The sequence below is a fragment of the Pezoporus wallicus genome, unplaced genomic scaffold (assembly GCF_028554395.1).
Source record: "Pezoporus wallicus isolate ANWC-B61680 ecotype Strahan unplaced genomic scaffold, APGP_CSIRO_Pwel_v1 contig_7293, whole genome shotgun sequence".
NCBI lineage: Eukaryota > Metazoa > Chordata > Aves > Psittaciformes > Psittacidae > Pezoporus > Pezoporus wallicus.
Genome location: NW_026637242.1, coordinates 1,142,489 through 1,158,197, shown reverse-complemented (window position 1 = coordinate 1,158,197; position 15,709 = coordinate 1,142,489). Strand labels below are relative to the sequence as shown.

General features: G+C 41.3%; 1 protein-coding gene across 5 annotated transcripts in view; it reads left to right on the top strand.

The window, feature by feature from the left end:
- Window positions 1-222: 222 nt before the first annotated feature.
- Window positions 223-15,709, top strand: part of SLC12A2 (solute carrier family 12 member 2) — a 65,156-nt gene continuing 49,669 nt past the window's right edge. For all 5 annotated transcript variants that reach the window (XM_057404385.1, XM_057404387.1, XM_057404384.1 and 2 more), the window contains exon 1: window positions 223-776. In XM_057404385.1, the coding sequence (XP_057260368.1) occupies window positions 255-776 (522 nt within the window). In that variant the 5' untranslated portion in view covers window positions 223-254. The remainder of the gene's footprint in view (window positions 777-15,709) is intronic.

The window sequence follows — 15,709 nt, the reverse complement described above, 5'->3', positions numbered from 1 at the left end:
CGGGGCGTGCGCGGCGCCAGGCGTTGTGTGCGGCGCGCTGCAGCCCCGGGCGCTGGTTGGTGGTTTAAAGCAGCGGAGCCGCGGCCGCGAGGGGTGGTCAGATCGTTGGAGCTGCAGCCGCGCGTACTGCTCGATTGGCGAGAAGAGAGAAAAGAGAAGAGGGAAGGGGGAAAAAGGAGAGAGGGAGAGGTATGGAGGGCAAACAGCAGCAGCAGCAGCAGCCGCCGCCGCCGCCGCCGACTGGCCCTGCCGCGATGAGGGCTGCAAGCGATGAGCGGCGCTCGGAGGACGGCAAGGATGGGGCTGGCGGCGAGACTCTGGGCAGACCATTGGGTCCCACGCCAAGCCAGAGCCGCTTCCAGGTGGACCTGGTGGCCGAGGGCGCTGGCCGCCCGGCCGAGGAGCTCCGCAAGGCGAGCGGGGAAGGCGGCGCGGCGGGGAAAGGCAGTGAGGAAGCCAAGGGCAGGTTTCGGGTGAACTTCGTGGACCCGTCGGCTGGTGACGAGAGCCCTGGCGAGCCGGGGGGCAGTTCGGAGGGCGGCAATGTCAGTTTTCAGAACGGCGGCGACACTGTGATGAGCGAGGGCAGCCTGCACTCCGGAGGTCACCACCACTACTACTATGATACCCACACCAACACCTACTACTTGCGCACCTTCGGCCACAACACCATGGACGCCGTGCCCCGAATCGACTACTACCGCCACACGGCCGCCGACCTGGGGGAGAAGCTCATCCGGCCCAGTCTCGCCGAGCTGCACGATGAGCTGGATAAGGTGAGCCCCGCTGCGAACCCCCGGGTACTCCCCACCCTCCTCTCGGCAGCCTCCATGCAGGGCGGTCGCGGCCTAGGATCCCTCGTTGTGTCCCCGGCGGGGCCGTGCGGGTCCTCCGTGCGCGCCGGCAGTGGTGGGAGGGTAACGCGAAAAGCGCCGTGAGCCTCGAGGAGGCGCAAACAGTGCGAATGCATCGGATCGCCTGCGCCTGCATCGTGTTTTTTTTTTTCTTTTTTTTTCATGACGCAGTGAGGTTCTCCCTCCCCACCCCCCTCCCCCCCGTTATGTTTTTGTGATATGGTGCCGGTGGTGAGAGGTAGCTGCAGCTGTAGGCTCGCGGGGTAAATGTTTTTTTTGCATAACCGGGAGAGAGGATGTGTTCCAGACACAGCGGTTTTCCGCTTATGGTCCATATCGCCTTCGGATAGGGAATTAAGAAGTATTAGTCAGGGAGGGGGAATGAAAAGGTTTGGATGAGATGCTAAAACCCCCAGGCAATAAGGAGGATTCACTTGCTTTTACTAGTGACAAGAGGTTTGTCCTCCAACCAGCTGAAAACGCTTGCCTCGCCCTGCACAGGCAGTGCCGAACCAGAGCGCCTTCTGGCGTGGTGCTGAAGGCTGCACAGATAACAGCTGAGGCTCCTTGTCCCCCTTAATATCCTTAAGGAGTCTTTTCTGCCATGCTGAGTAGCCCTGCGTGTGAGGGCGTCATGAGCAGGGCCTCAGAAATTTTGAAGCTGCGCGTGTCAAGGTTTTTCTGTTTTGTGCTAGCCAGTACGTTACTGGAGACTCTACAGTGAAAGCTGATTTGCATCATAGGCTGTCTTTATTAAAAGTCAAGCTTTACCTGAACCTGGAAGTAATTTGATGTATTTTTTAGATCATTATTAAGCTATCATGACTAAACAAAAGCTGCTTTCTTGCCGTCTCAAAATTGCCTCTTGGTATATGGCAGTGCTCGAAGAAGCTTGTGCCCTAGTGGGTTTTTCTGCCGGGTTTAGGGAAATGAACAAACATGTGGGCCACATCCTACAGTGTTTACAGAACTTTTTTCATCCTTCCTTTCACTCCTTATAGGTGGCGTTCCATGAGAAAATGTGTGCTTCTTTGGGACTGTCCAGTTTCACACCATTTTTACACAGATCAGTATGTTTGCACTGATCTGTGTGGTTTTTGTATGCTGATTCTTCCAAGTGTATGTTTTCAGACCCTTCATGTATTCTGATAGAAATAATTTGTGTGCTATAAAGATACTTCTTAGCAACATGTGAGATTAAATATCAAATTAATCTTGCCTTTCAGGTCCCTTCCTGATGGAGTTAAATGGTGTTCTGTAGTCTGTTTCTAAGTTAGTATGGAATGGAAGTTGGCAATTACTGTCTTGTGCATGAAGTTAGATATGCTATAAATAAACCGTGTAATACATGTGAAAACACACTTTCCTCCCCCCCCCCCCCCCGCTTCCCAGTTTCTGATGCCTGGCCAATAGTGGGATGATCAGGTTGCTCTTTGAAATTTTAAGCTTGGCAGGTAGGTTTTTGATGTGTTTATATTGCAGCAATCAAGAAAGCTCTTTATGACACCTTTAAGACATTTCAGTGTGGAATCTAACTTAATCTGGAGCTATAGCTTGTAAAAGCGCAATTTCTTCATAAAGAAGAAAAGCATGAAGAGCAATTTTCTCTGTACATTGTGGCATAGAGGAGCTGTAGATGACCTAATCACAAGATTGTTAGCAGAACAGTTTCACTGTAAGCATTAACTCAAATTCTTAATATCTCAAGTGTAATGAATTTGAGAATCTGCAGTGCGATTAGTGTGTATGTGAAGATTTTTTTTTTTGATTTTTTGTTAAAACAGTTATGTCCTGTCTGCTGTGCCCCCCAAAAGATAGGGGATGTCATGCTTAATTCGATTACATTGTATATTATACTTAAGTATTGATTTAAAAAAACTGTCATGGTATAAACTTCAGAAGGTAGGTTGAATTTCTGTATAGTAACTCAGTTGTTTTGTCTCAGGATGTTAATTCCGAAGGCAGTTAATGTGCTAACAAGTATTTAGGCTTATATGATGAAGGGAAGCAATATTTTTTTACTTAAGACTTGGGACAGCTTGCAAGATGAAGTTGAGAACACAGAAGCTTTTATTAAGGGTATGTTGTGCATACTGATAGCATGGGATACCTATGTTTTTCGCAGTCTCTGGAGCATAAGGTGGACTACGTCTGTGTTTTTTCCTGATTTCTGGCCACAGAATGATGGTAACTTTTAAATCGTGATGGAGCCATGCTTTCATATGAAGAATGTTCACAAAGTTATTGTGCTTTTTTCCACAGTGTTTCAGGGGGTTTATTGTCTCTTTTCCCAAAGTGACACTCAGTTCCTGCTGACTAATGGTGATGGTCTTTACTGTTGAATAATACTATGCATTAAAGAAGAGATTTCAGTGACTTTTAAGGAGTTGAAAAAACTCACTCTTCAGCTCTGTTTTTTTAGTACTAACTTAATTTGTACAGCATGGATGTCAAAGACCTTGTAGGGCAGCTGATGTAAACATCTGTAAGCAGCAAGGAGAAGCAGACAGGCCAACCCAATATGGGTGATAAGCAACTTCTAGTTTATTTGTGACGCAGTTCACACATATATAGGAGTGGTATTCAGCCACTCCTTCTTGGCATAAGAGTATTGGTTAGCCCCCACAGCTTCCTCCACATTCTCCTCCCAGGTCCGGTCTCCGGCCCCCTGTGGGGGCCACCCCCTGCCTTGCTTGCACAGTCCTCCAGAACTCTATGGTTCTGCTCTTAGAGTCATTCTGCAACAAACATCCAAGTACAATTTCATAAAATCCACACTTATGTAAAGACCTGTTGTTATGTTCCTGTTTCTTGACCCAGTACATCAAGGTTGGCAGCTACTTTGTGTTAAGACTGATCAAAAAATACGTTCACCAGCAGTGTGGTTCACTGCTTTGAATGCAGCAGTTTCTTCTTGAAGTTAAAGTTTGCGCTATTTGCAAACTGGCGACAGCCCACAAAGCCAACAATGTCCTGGGCCGCATCAAAAGGAGCATGACCAGCAGGTTGAAGGAGGTGGTGACCCTCAGTGATGCTCTCATGAGTCCCCACTTGGAGTATTGTATACATTTCTGGTGTCCTCAACATAAGAAGGACATGGAGCTGTTGGAGCAAGTCCAGAGGATGGACACAAGGATAATAAGGGAACCAAAGGACCTCTTGTGTGAAGGCAGGCTGAGAAAGTTGGAGCTGTTCTGCCTAGAGAAGAGAAGGCTGCGTGGAGACCTCGTAGCAGCCTTCCAGTATCTGAAGGGGACTTACAAAGATGCTGGGGTGGGACTCTTCATTAGGGACTGTAGTGGTAGGAGAAGGGGTAATGGATTCAAACTTAAACAGGGGAAGATCAGGTTAGATATGAGGAAGAAGTTCTTCATTGTGAGAGTGATGAGGCACTGGAACAGGCTGCCTAAAGAAGGGGTAAATGCTCCATCCCTGGCAGTGTTCAGAGCCAGGTTGGACAGAGCCTTTGGTGACACAGTCTAGTGTGAGGTGTCCCTGTTTGTGGCAGGGGGTTGAAACTAGGTCCAATCGTAACCATTGTATGATGCTGTTTTATTTTTTTCCCTTTTAAAATGTTGTGAGGCAGTGTTACAGTAATGTTGATGCTGGTGCCAATTACAGAACAGAGGGTTTTTTTTTTTTTTCCTTAGTTTTGTTTACAAGCCTCAGATGTTTACCTCTTCTACTGATTCTGTTCTCAAAGAAAAGTACTTGTTGGAGAAACATATGTGTTACTCCACATATGTGTACAGAAGGGGTATTTTTTTTTACCAGGGTTTGTCTTGCTGCCTTGGTAGAATAGGTGTTAAACCACCTGAAGTTTCATGTGGATGTTTCAAGAGAGGCTTTCCTAGTAGAAAAGAAAGTGGTTATTCTTGAAACTGGCTGTGGAAGCATAGATTGGTGATGCTGCAGTACAAGTGCATGAATTGCATACTACTGATCTTGATCTGTCACGTTAAATTTCAAGTGAGTGGTCTTGTCTTCATACCTTATTGGCTGCACATAGCCAGGTGATCAGCCTGTTGTTTACCCAATAGGTGTTCATTAATCTTGCTTTGCTTTAGAGAGGTGATAAAGGGAATTTGGTAATGCTGTTACAGTTGCTAATCTTCTTAGATAAGGTAATGCTTATGAGATGCATTAGAGATGCAGAGAGGTGAGAAGATAGTACTAACAAAGAAGTGGGAGGGAAACTACAAACCATGATAGGTAGGGTTTTGTTGCAGCCCTGTCCCCTCCCTGCTTGAGGGGATCTACCTTCTTTCAGACAGTATCAAGGTTGAAAGTGTCCTAGCCTTCCTTAAATTTTTCTAGCTGCTTTTAGGAATATCTGTTTTACTTCGGTCACCTGTCTGTGTAAGCGAAGCTGTAGCCTGTAGAAGACATTCCATCTGCTTTTGTCTTCCTCAGTGCAAAAAATTACCATGCCATATCACCATAGCTGATATGGTTCTGGAAGGTATTTCTAAAGTACTCAGAATTGGACAGTGTCTTAGTAATCCACTGCTATGCATTAATGTGTGTCTTTTTTTCAGTATAACATTGCCTTCATTGGGGAGTTTATTATTTTTTGAAGAATGAACTTGAATATGTGAGAGATTCTGATTTGGTGTATCTTTTGTGCAGTAGTCATTTACAGTTGTGGTAAGTAGATGTTATGTGAATGAAGCCCTCTGCTGGTCGTGTTGTTCTGTTTTTTGTTAAATATCGAGAGAGCTAGCTGGTTCTCTTAGCAGGCTAGAAGGCAGTAATCTTGGAGGATCTTAACACCAGCCCTATTCTGTCCAAATTAAAAACAAAACCAGCAACAACAAAAACCCCCATACCCTTCCCCCTCCACCCCCCAAAAAACCCAACAAAAAAACCCCAACAGAACCCAAAAACCCAAACAAAATCCAAAGGCATTTAAAGGTATTGCTTCCTCCCCCACAGAAATCCATGCACCTGCCCTCTGAATTTGGAGATGTAAGAAAGAAGACATTACTGATAGTTTTGATGCTGAGTTGAGGGTGATTTTGTTTGATTTTGTTGAAGTTGGATAGCTGTTTTTTTTTGACTATCAGGCTTTGACTTATATTTTCTTGAGCACTGCAGTTTTCCCTCTTATGTAATAACTTAAAATGTTTAAGCACAGTGAAAAAGCTGCATATGGCACTGCTTTTTAGCAAAGAACATTTTCTCTTGAAAATTTTAATTGGCTGCTGCACATTTGTTTATATCCGCTTCCACGCCTGTTCTTAGTTTGTACCTGCTCAGTTTATTAAGAAAACAAGTTAGCTATGTTATGTAAGGTCTGTCTTTAAAAACTCCTTCCTCCCCTTTCTCTCACTGAAACACTGAGACCCACTTGCAGATAGTTTTTATTTTACTACCTTGCTGAGTCTTATATACAATCATTGGGTCTTAGTTCTTCTACCAGTGTGATTTTAATTCAGATAGCTTTTTTCCTCTTGCTCTCCTTTATATTTGTAAGCATAATTTGAATATTCTTTCTGAATTTCATTGTATTTAAGTAAACCAAGAAAAAATCTCTTAGTCTTGATCTCTGTGGTCTTGGACATCCTAGAAGCTTTTAATTTATAGCTGTTCTTCTCCATCACTCTTGAAAAGCAGTGAGCAGCTGTACCTCAGGTGAGGCTTTATTAACATCATGCATAGTGATGTGTTTATGCTTTTTTCAATTTGTGTGGAGAACCCTAAATTTGTTTATCGTGATACCCCACCTAATTACCGACATCCTCAGGAAGGGGAAAAAAGTAATACACCACTCTACTTGCAGTGGTGTGTTGTATCAGTCCTCCAAGGTCTGTATTTTATAAGGACAAAATGTTTTGGGTACTTTTGTATTGCTTGATGCTTGAATCTCTCTTATTTAGTCTTTGTGATAAGTCTTTAGTCCGAAACACCTATGGAATACTGGAATCTTTAAACTGTCGTCAATGAAATGCTAATATTGTTCTCTTTGTGGTTTTCTTTTTTAATTGTTCTAGACAAGCTGGAAATAACTGAGTGTTATTAACAGATTCTAGTTTGGCAGCAGAAGTGTAGGCTGGTGCTGAAAGGGGTAAACTTTTGTGCTCTCTAGTGGTGATGTTTGTATTTTTGAGCTGGATCTGAGAGCTGATGTGGTTTACGGGAAGAACCACCACCACTCCGCAACTGCAGTCTTGTGCTGGATGTGCTGAGTCAGTTCCCTGATCAAATGCACCAGTGTGTTTTGACTGCACAGTCATATCAATAATAGAATTTTTGAGCATGCACCCTAATATACATGTGTGTTTACTTACAAAGTAATTTCATGTATTACTGTGTTAATATTTTGCATGGGAAAAAAAAAGGATGAGGTAAAGATTGAATAAAGTATGAAGATTTCTGAAAGTGGCTTATTAACATTACAAGAAGGTTTTTCTTCCCACAATCCCAGTGGTCTGTCTGCTGCACTGCTTGGAGACTGCTGCAGTGCACTATGAGTGCCTTGAGTGCTCATGTCAGAAGAAAAGGCATTGTGATTTGCCAGAAGAGTGGAACCAAGGAAGAAAGGAGGAAGTGCCTGTTCAGAGGTTTTTTTTTTTTTAATAAACTAGTCTTAGCTGACATACTGTTAGTGTCAGTGACTAGTTAAAGACCAGAGCCTGGAAGCATAGTAATAACTTCTATCTGGAACTGATTAAAGAGGAAGGTGCATCAGAATTTGTCTTCAGATTAACCTTTTTACCTGTACATACTGCATTTGATTGGATCTCAGATGATTCTCGTTCTTGAAGAATGTTCTTGCAGAGGAGGAGGTTGTCAAGATCAGTATCTTGGAGTAATTCAAAACAGTGTACAACATCTTCTGTTGCATCCTTCAGATCTTTTTCCAAAAGTACCATGTAATATTCATTCATGGGCAACCACAAATGCATTTGCCCCCCTTCTTGGTGCAGGTAATAGCAGTCACAATATGGTCATTCATTCAGTGCTGAAATTTTTTCAAACAGACAGATGCCAACCTCATGAAGTTTAACCATGCCAAGTGCAAGGTCCTACACCTGGGTCAGAGCAATCCCAGGCACAGCTACAGAGAAGAGATTGAGAGCAGCCCTGTGGAGAAGGACTTGGGGGTGTTGGTTGATGAGAAAATGAACATGGGCCGGCAGTGTGCGCTTGCAGCCCAGAAAGCCAACCGTATCCTGGGCTTCATCAAAGGGAGCGTGACCAGCAGGTGGAAGGAGGTGATCCTGCTCCTCTACTCTGCTCTTGTGAGACCTCACTTGGAGTATTGTGTGCAGTTCTGGTGACTTCAACATAAGAAGGACATGGAAGTGTTGGAACAAGTCCAGAGGAGGGCCATGAGGGTGATCAAGGGACTGGAGCACCTCCTGTATGAAGAGAGGCTGAGAACGTTGGGGCTGTTCAGCCTGGAGAAGAGAAGGCTGCATGGAGACCTCATAGCAGCCTTCCAGTATCTGAAGGGGGCCTATAGGAATGCTGGGGAGGGACTCTTCATTAGTGACTGTAGTGATAGGACAAGGGGTAACGGGTTCAAACTTAAACAGGGGAAGTTTAGATTGGATATAAGGAGGAAATTCTTTCCTGTTAGGGTGGTGAGGCACTGGAATAGGTTGCCCAGGGAAGTTGTGAATGCTCCATCCCTGGCAGTGTTCAAGACCAGGTTGGACGAGGCCTTGGGTGATATGATTTAGCGTAAGGTGTCCCTGCCCACGGCAGGGGGGTTGGAACTAGATGATCTTAAGGTCCTTTTCAACCCTAACTGTTCTATGCTTCTATGATTCTATGACTTGGAGTTGTTTGCCTTTCAGTTTTTTGGAAGCTATTGAGTTCTTGCAGCTTGAGTTCATGGAATGTCTTTATTTCTACACTTCAACATGCTGATTAGGCTGAAGAAACTTACTGAAATTTCTTTTTATGCATTAAAAACTAAGATGCATTGTCTGTGCTTGATAATTGACTTAAGGGTGCAATGATTAAAAAAAAAGTAAAAAAATATTAATTCCTTTTTTTTTTAACAAGGAAGCTTCTCTTGCATCTTGATTTTGGTACTTTTTCAATTAAGCTGCTTGTATTACAGATCGTACAGTTTTTAGTTTGAAGAAAATGGCAATGTCTGTTTCAGCTGTAAAGAAACTTAATGGCTAGGTTTATTTCAGCTTATTCTGAGGGTTTACATGGTAAAGAGACTTCTAAGGCTATTATGAGTAATACTGCAATTGAGCTGTAAGCAATTTGGCAGCTTTTGTTTGAACATAGTGCTGTGCCAGTGCAAGTGCCAACAGATGCAAAAGCTCTGCTCATTGATGGCTCAGGGGATGTGCCTGTAGCTGTATGCATCACTTCATGTCATGATGTTAAAGATGTCAGCACTGCTTAATTGATTTTTAAGACTGTTTCAGTGGGCTGTTTATTCTGTTGTAAGACAGTAGGTTAAATAATATTTTCTGTGAATTCACTACATACAGAACTAGACTTCTATATGAAGTTCTCTAAAGGTCACTGCTGCATAGTGTGGTATGCTTGCTCTACATCCCCTCATCTCTTGAATGAAAAGTGCATAACTCTTGCAGAAGTAGACAAAAACTGTAAGGTGTCAAGAGCAAAAATGCTTCAAATTAACCTTTTTTTGGGGGGTGGGGTGAGGAAGTGTGAAGATTATGTGGGAATTTGCTGTGGTGAAAACAAGTTCTTCAGCAAGACTGAAATGGATTCTCTTTTGAAGTTATTTACAGAACACTGTATTGAGAATCATAAAATGGCATGGGTTGAAGGGGCCTTAAAGATCATCTAGTTCTACCCTCCCTTGCCATGGACAGGGACACCTTCCACTAGACCAGGTTGCTCAAAGCCCCATCCAGCCTGGCTTTGAACACTTCCAGGGATGGAGCAGCCACAACTTTGCTGGGCAGCCTGTGCCAGTGTCTCACCACCCTCGCTTTCTCAGGCTACACTAGAGTAAGCACAACTTCTAGGCAAGAGGCTTGCTAATAGAATTTAATTCAGTTCTTACGTGATCAAAATGCTGCATCTCCTCTCTGGAGAACAAAAAATTCTATGGAACGCTTAGAAGATCTCTAAACATTACAGATGTATCAAGATTGTTTTTGAAATAATGAAGTGAAAACTACCTGTGTTCAGAGACTGAATCTGTTTTCCTGAGAAGTGTGAGTTCTCTTCATGCCAATGGATGTCAAAAGGAATATGACTATCCATGGGCAGTAGTGAATAATTACTGTAATAATCATTCACAGTACAGTGGTTCTTCTGGAAAAGGATCAAATAAAGTGGTGCAGTAGGGAAATTAAAGCTTGGTTCTGGAGAGAGCAGGAAAGGAACAGTACATGAAAAGCGGAAATGAGGTGTATTTTTGAAGAGTGGGTAAGATTACAGGTGTTTCTTCCTTTCAGGCTGGATGGATTGGTTTCCCCTTTTTAGTGACTAGATGCAAATGGTACAATTTCCTGTTAACTAGAAAAAGTGGAGAGACTGGCAAAGTGTTGGGTGCTTTTTTCGTTAGATGTTTTGGTTTTGGGTGTTGTTTTTTTTTGTGGGTGTTCTGTGTGGTTTTTTTAGGGTTTTGTTATTTTTTTTTGGTTTTTTGTTATTTTGGGTTTGGGGTTTTTTGGTGTAGTGTTTTTTGTCTTTTTGTTTTGTTTTGTTTTGTTTTTTTTTTTTTTGGTTCTGTTTTGTTTTGGTTTTGTTTTTTTTTGTTGTGGCAGAGCATTTTGACTGTTCCTTGATAGGAAGGCCTGACTTTGCCTACAGTATTTCTGGGAGTCCAGGACATAAGCATTGTTGGTCTTCCATGGAGTAGCCACACTTTATAGCTGCTGAGCAGAGGTCTTTTCTTGTTTGTCTCTATTCTCATAATCAGCTGCCCAGAGTATTCATATAATCCCGGGTTTATGGAGGGATGTGTGAATCAAGGTGTGAAGATGTTTTTTGATGCTTTTGCAGATCGGCCTTGTTTTTTTATGGAGGGGAGAAAAAAAATCATGTGTCTGTTAGGATAATGTTCTTGCATACTTGGAGTAGTCAGCAAAATTTTGGTACTGTGTCATGTGTAAAAACTACTTGAAAGGATTCCATCTGGTCACGCTTTCCTGGCTGCAGGCTTTCAAATTTCAGCATTTGCGTAGCTATCTAGACTTCCGTGCTTTCCTCTGGAACTTTTCTTCTGTAAGTACTGCTAGTCCTTCTCTGTTAGGGATGCAAAGACTTGATTCTAAACTTCCTGTGGTGACGTTATGACAACGAGATCAAATGGTGTTGACACTGTCACTGTTTCCAGAGGCTCTGATTGGTAATTGCCTTGAGAAAGGCTTTATTTTCATGTGATGCTTAGGAAAGCGTTTGAACTTTTTTTGCTTATTAAAAGTCTGAAACCTCAATATTCCTGGTGATGCCATAGAGAAATCAGGTAGAACAAGGGATGAGATTATCCTTGGAATGTTACGCAGTATTTTGATGCCTGGATTACTTAAGTGACATGGCAAGTTAGTGGCTGTGGGATACTGCTATGACAATCAAATTAATTAAGATCACTCAAAGACCAGATTATGTCAGTTTTCACCAGTTAAAGTGCTCCTAAGTGAGGGCAGTTTTGCTGTTGCTTCATTTCAGAATTGATGCTAAACCTTTTTCTTCAAGCAAGTCCACCAGACTGGAGTTTGTTGCCCATCCCGTCTTAGGAAGGGGAGGATCACAGTCACCTCCTTAAAGAGAAGAGTTCATAGACTTCATGTATTTAGTTGGTTTAGAGATCAGTCAGAAAAATTGTATGCATGTAACATGTTAAGTGGTGGTGAGCTTTATAAACAGAGCTGCTATTTGTCCTATATAAAAATACTACCTTGCAAGAAGAGTGATTTTTCTCCTAAGCTGAAATCAATTGCCTGACTAAGTTTCTTGATTAACAGTCTCGCCGGCCTGGATAATGGATCCTGCAACTTGTAAGAGTTGGGAGGAAGAATGAATGATTTTTTTTTTATTCTTTTAAGAAGATTAAAGTAAAAATGGCATTTAAAATCAGTACCTATATATATACACACACACACACGAAAATGTTACTTAATTTTTCTGTTTAGAAGCATTATCGAGTTGCAAGACACTGAAACACAAGATGATGGCAGAGATGTAGCTGGCTAATTCTTCAGTTGACATGTTAATTGTAACTATACATTTCTTCTGTTTAAAATTGCTATAATAAAAATACTTTAATTTTAGTATAAGATAACATTAATGTTCCGTGTTTGATGCAATCTCGCAGGAAGTGGATGTCAAAAGCATTTGCTGTTATATTTTATATTTATAATTGTAGGCAATGTAATATAGCCGAAGCACTAAAGTTTTTGTCTCTTGGCTGCAAACCTGAGGTGAGTAAGCAATGGTTGAAGCTGTTCATGTTTGAGTCCATGGAATCCCAAGTTTTAAAAACAGATCTGAGTAATTTTATCTCTTGTTGCTGTAAGTAACTGCTGGGTGCCATTTAACTGGGTTAGTAGGTGGTTTTAGATTATGATTGTAAAGGTGCTGGAACTGGAGTATAGTAGCAGCATTTTACATGTGCTTCAAACAAGAAGTGGGAATTATAAACTCTATTAGTGAATTTGCTATAATTCCTGTTTTAAAACCAAGCAGTGATATAATTGCTGAGTTTTCTGAACTGCTATCAACAACTAGTCATTGCACAATGACCAGTTATGCTTCCTGAAAATGTGTGGGTTTTGAGTTTGTTCCTTAAAGAAAGCAAGCACTAAGAAGGTGTTTAGGCAGAGTGAAATGTTTTGAAAGTGTCTTCTGTCGTGTTTTCTTTTGCTGCCTGACTGGGTTTTTCCCATTGGTGGTAGGTTTTCCATCAAACTGCTGAAAAACCTGTACACCTGAATCTGTGTTACTAACTTAACAAGTTTATTTTTAACTAACAAATTATCAGGAGTTTGTGAAGTGCTCTAGGTGTCTGTTGAAGCTACTCTCTTTTTGTGTCTTGTCTTGAAGTGAAAGGTAACTGTTGTTCGTTTGGATTATCACCCTGTTTGAGGAACCAAAGATTCAAACTATTACCTCTGCTCTGAGGTGTAAATGAGTGATGTAATTAGGACATAGAAATTGATAACCTAATTTCGGTTTTAGAATTTACTCTTTCAGTGCTCCTTCATCACAATGAGAGCTATTACAAAGCATTTATTGTGAGTTGGGCTCGCTAGTTCTTAGTTCCCATACTAACTCATGAAAACCCTATTGCCATCCTTACTCCAGCAGAGGATTCTTGAGGAGGGACTAGAATGACATGCAGTATTTGAAGGTCATGTGTACTGCAGATTTTTTTTTTTAATTCAAAGAATTATTTTTATGGTTTTATAATAATTTCAGCTGTTGCTGTGTAACAAGGTGATAGTTTTCTGAAAACCTTTAGGATAGGCCAGAAAGCATGCTTTCAAAACTAGTGAGAGATGTAGAAGGCATGTGGGTTTCTTTCTTATTACTTTCTTATTTACTTTCGTAGCAGTTGAGTTTCACTTGTGTTAGTTTCCAGTTCCTAGGTCTAACAAGATACTTCTGTATCATTTGATAGGTCTAAATAGCAAATTACCTTTCTTAAGAAGTAACTGTTCCAGTCAGGTAAATACGAATATCCATACTGCATAGCTCTGGGGTTCTAATGGGAAGCTCAAGTAAACGGCATAAATGAAATCAGTGAGGGTATCTAAAAAAACTTTTTACGGTTAGCTCTTCTGAGACAGATCAGTGTAGAGAAGAAAATAGCTGTCTGTCAAAACCAGTATTGCTAGTGTTAGTAATTTACAAATTGTAAATTCCATGCCAGTACTGATGGTTCTTTAAAAGTGTTACGTAGACAAAGATACTGAAAAAGTTACTACCTACAGTACTAAGTCTGTCGTCTTAGAGCTGGTTATTTCCCTTAAACCAAATTATTTCCCTTAAACCAAAACACAAAACATACAAACCCCACTGGAAAATTCAGACCTGGCAGATTTTTTTCAAACTTAGTATTAAAAACTTGCCGTGATTTGTTATTACTCTACAGGGCAAAGTTAACAGCAGCATCTCAGGCATTTTCAAGAGTGGTTGGTTGAAAAAATGGTTACAAACAATAGTGTCACCAGATCAAGTTAAAGTCTGTGAGAGCTTGTTTGTCTTACCACATATGTAAGTACTGAAATACTTTGTATTCTCAATCAGAAAATAAAATTGGAAACTTTTCTTGATGAAAGTGTTAATCGCAGGACTCTTTTATGTGCCTGGACAACAATGAGCTTAAAACCATTCAATAGAGATCTAGATATTTTAGAAAGGAAACTGAGTGCTTTTGGTTTCTTTCACCACTGGTTAGATAAAAGCATTAAAACATAAAATAACCAGCTTATCAGAGCTGACCCTTAGCCACAGACTGGGAATTTTATGACTGCAAATATTAGAGTGCTGCAAAAGCAGTGTTTAAAGAACAGATGTGTTTGGTAGATTTTAGTGTCCTGCAGTCAACATTTAAGAGCTGGTTTATTCTTGGGTAGTACAGGATCACACTTAAATATATTTATACCAGTACAAACTGTTTGTAGAAGTTGTCTCTGTTCGTCAGAGGTAAACGCCTATGTCAGTAGGATTATTCTGTGCGGTTATTTCATGCATACAATACATAGCACTTTTTAAGCCTTTTATCAAGATAATTAGAAATGGCAGGTGAGGTGGGAAGAAGAATCAAGAAGTTCATTACAGAAGGGAAAGCGGAAGGCTTGTTCATACAAGAAAAGACTTGTAGTCTTGAAAAATCAAGGGAAGTGCTGGCATCTTCTGGGGTAAAACGTTCACTAATTCTGCTTTTGTTTTAACTTCTGTCACTTTTATTTTACCCACGCTCTGCCTGAAGTATGCTAGAGTTAGAAAAGCAAAAAACATTTGACATCTATATTTTAAGCTGTATTAACTCTGAAAATCTTCTGTGTGGTCAAGTTTTGTACTTAAGTAGTCGTAGTCTTAACTCTGTGCAGCTATAGAGTTGCTGCACAGTGTGAGTATTAATCGCTCTAAGTAACAATTCTTCCGGTGTTGAGACAGCTGCCATGCTACATCTTGATCAGTATGTGTTAATGGTTGCTTCCTTCCACAAAAAAGAATTTCTTAAAAATGGCAATGCCAATGAAGCTAATATTTGGGAAACGGAAATGATAAAGTGTTATGGTAACAATTGTTATGGTATTAGTGCACAGTTTGGCAATAATGCTGTAAGATACAGTGAAGGAGTGCAGAAGATGTGTCAAGTCTCTTGCCCTTGTGAAGAAGGGTTCCACTGTCCATGGTGATTACTGCAGGCATCTCTAACCTCAAAGCTTTCTGCATGAGGCTTTGACTGTAGGTGGTAAGGACAGAGACCCATTGCTGTACAGAATTGTTTTGTAGGTGCATCTGTTAGTGAAGGACAGTTCTCAGGTGGTTTCCCTTACTTTCTGTCCTCAGTAAGCATATTAAATAATGGGATCACCATACTCAGTATCAGAATATGTAAGTACAAAGCAGTTTTAAATGTAAGCTGATGTTCTCTTGATTAAATGTAGTGGAATGCCATGTTTATATTTCCTTGCAGAAACTGGAGATTGGAAAGATAGGGGTCTTGATTCGCTTTAACATCTTGATAGTACTAGCTACTTGAAACAGCTTCAGTACTGTGTCCTACTAAGACAAGAAAAAGCTACTGTTGTGAATCCTTTCTGAGGAATTTGTACAAGGATAAGCCCTCATACAGTATGGCATGTACTAAACCTGTAACTGGTCAAACTTGAGAGATGGAAAAAGAGATGTTAAATGCTCAGGTGCTTTTTTGGCCTTCCTTCTTTGCACAA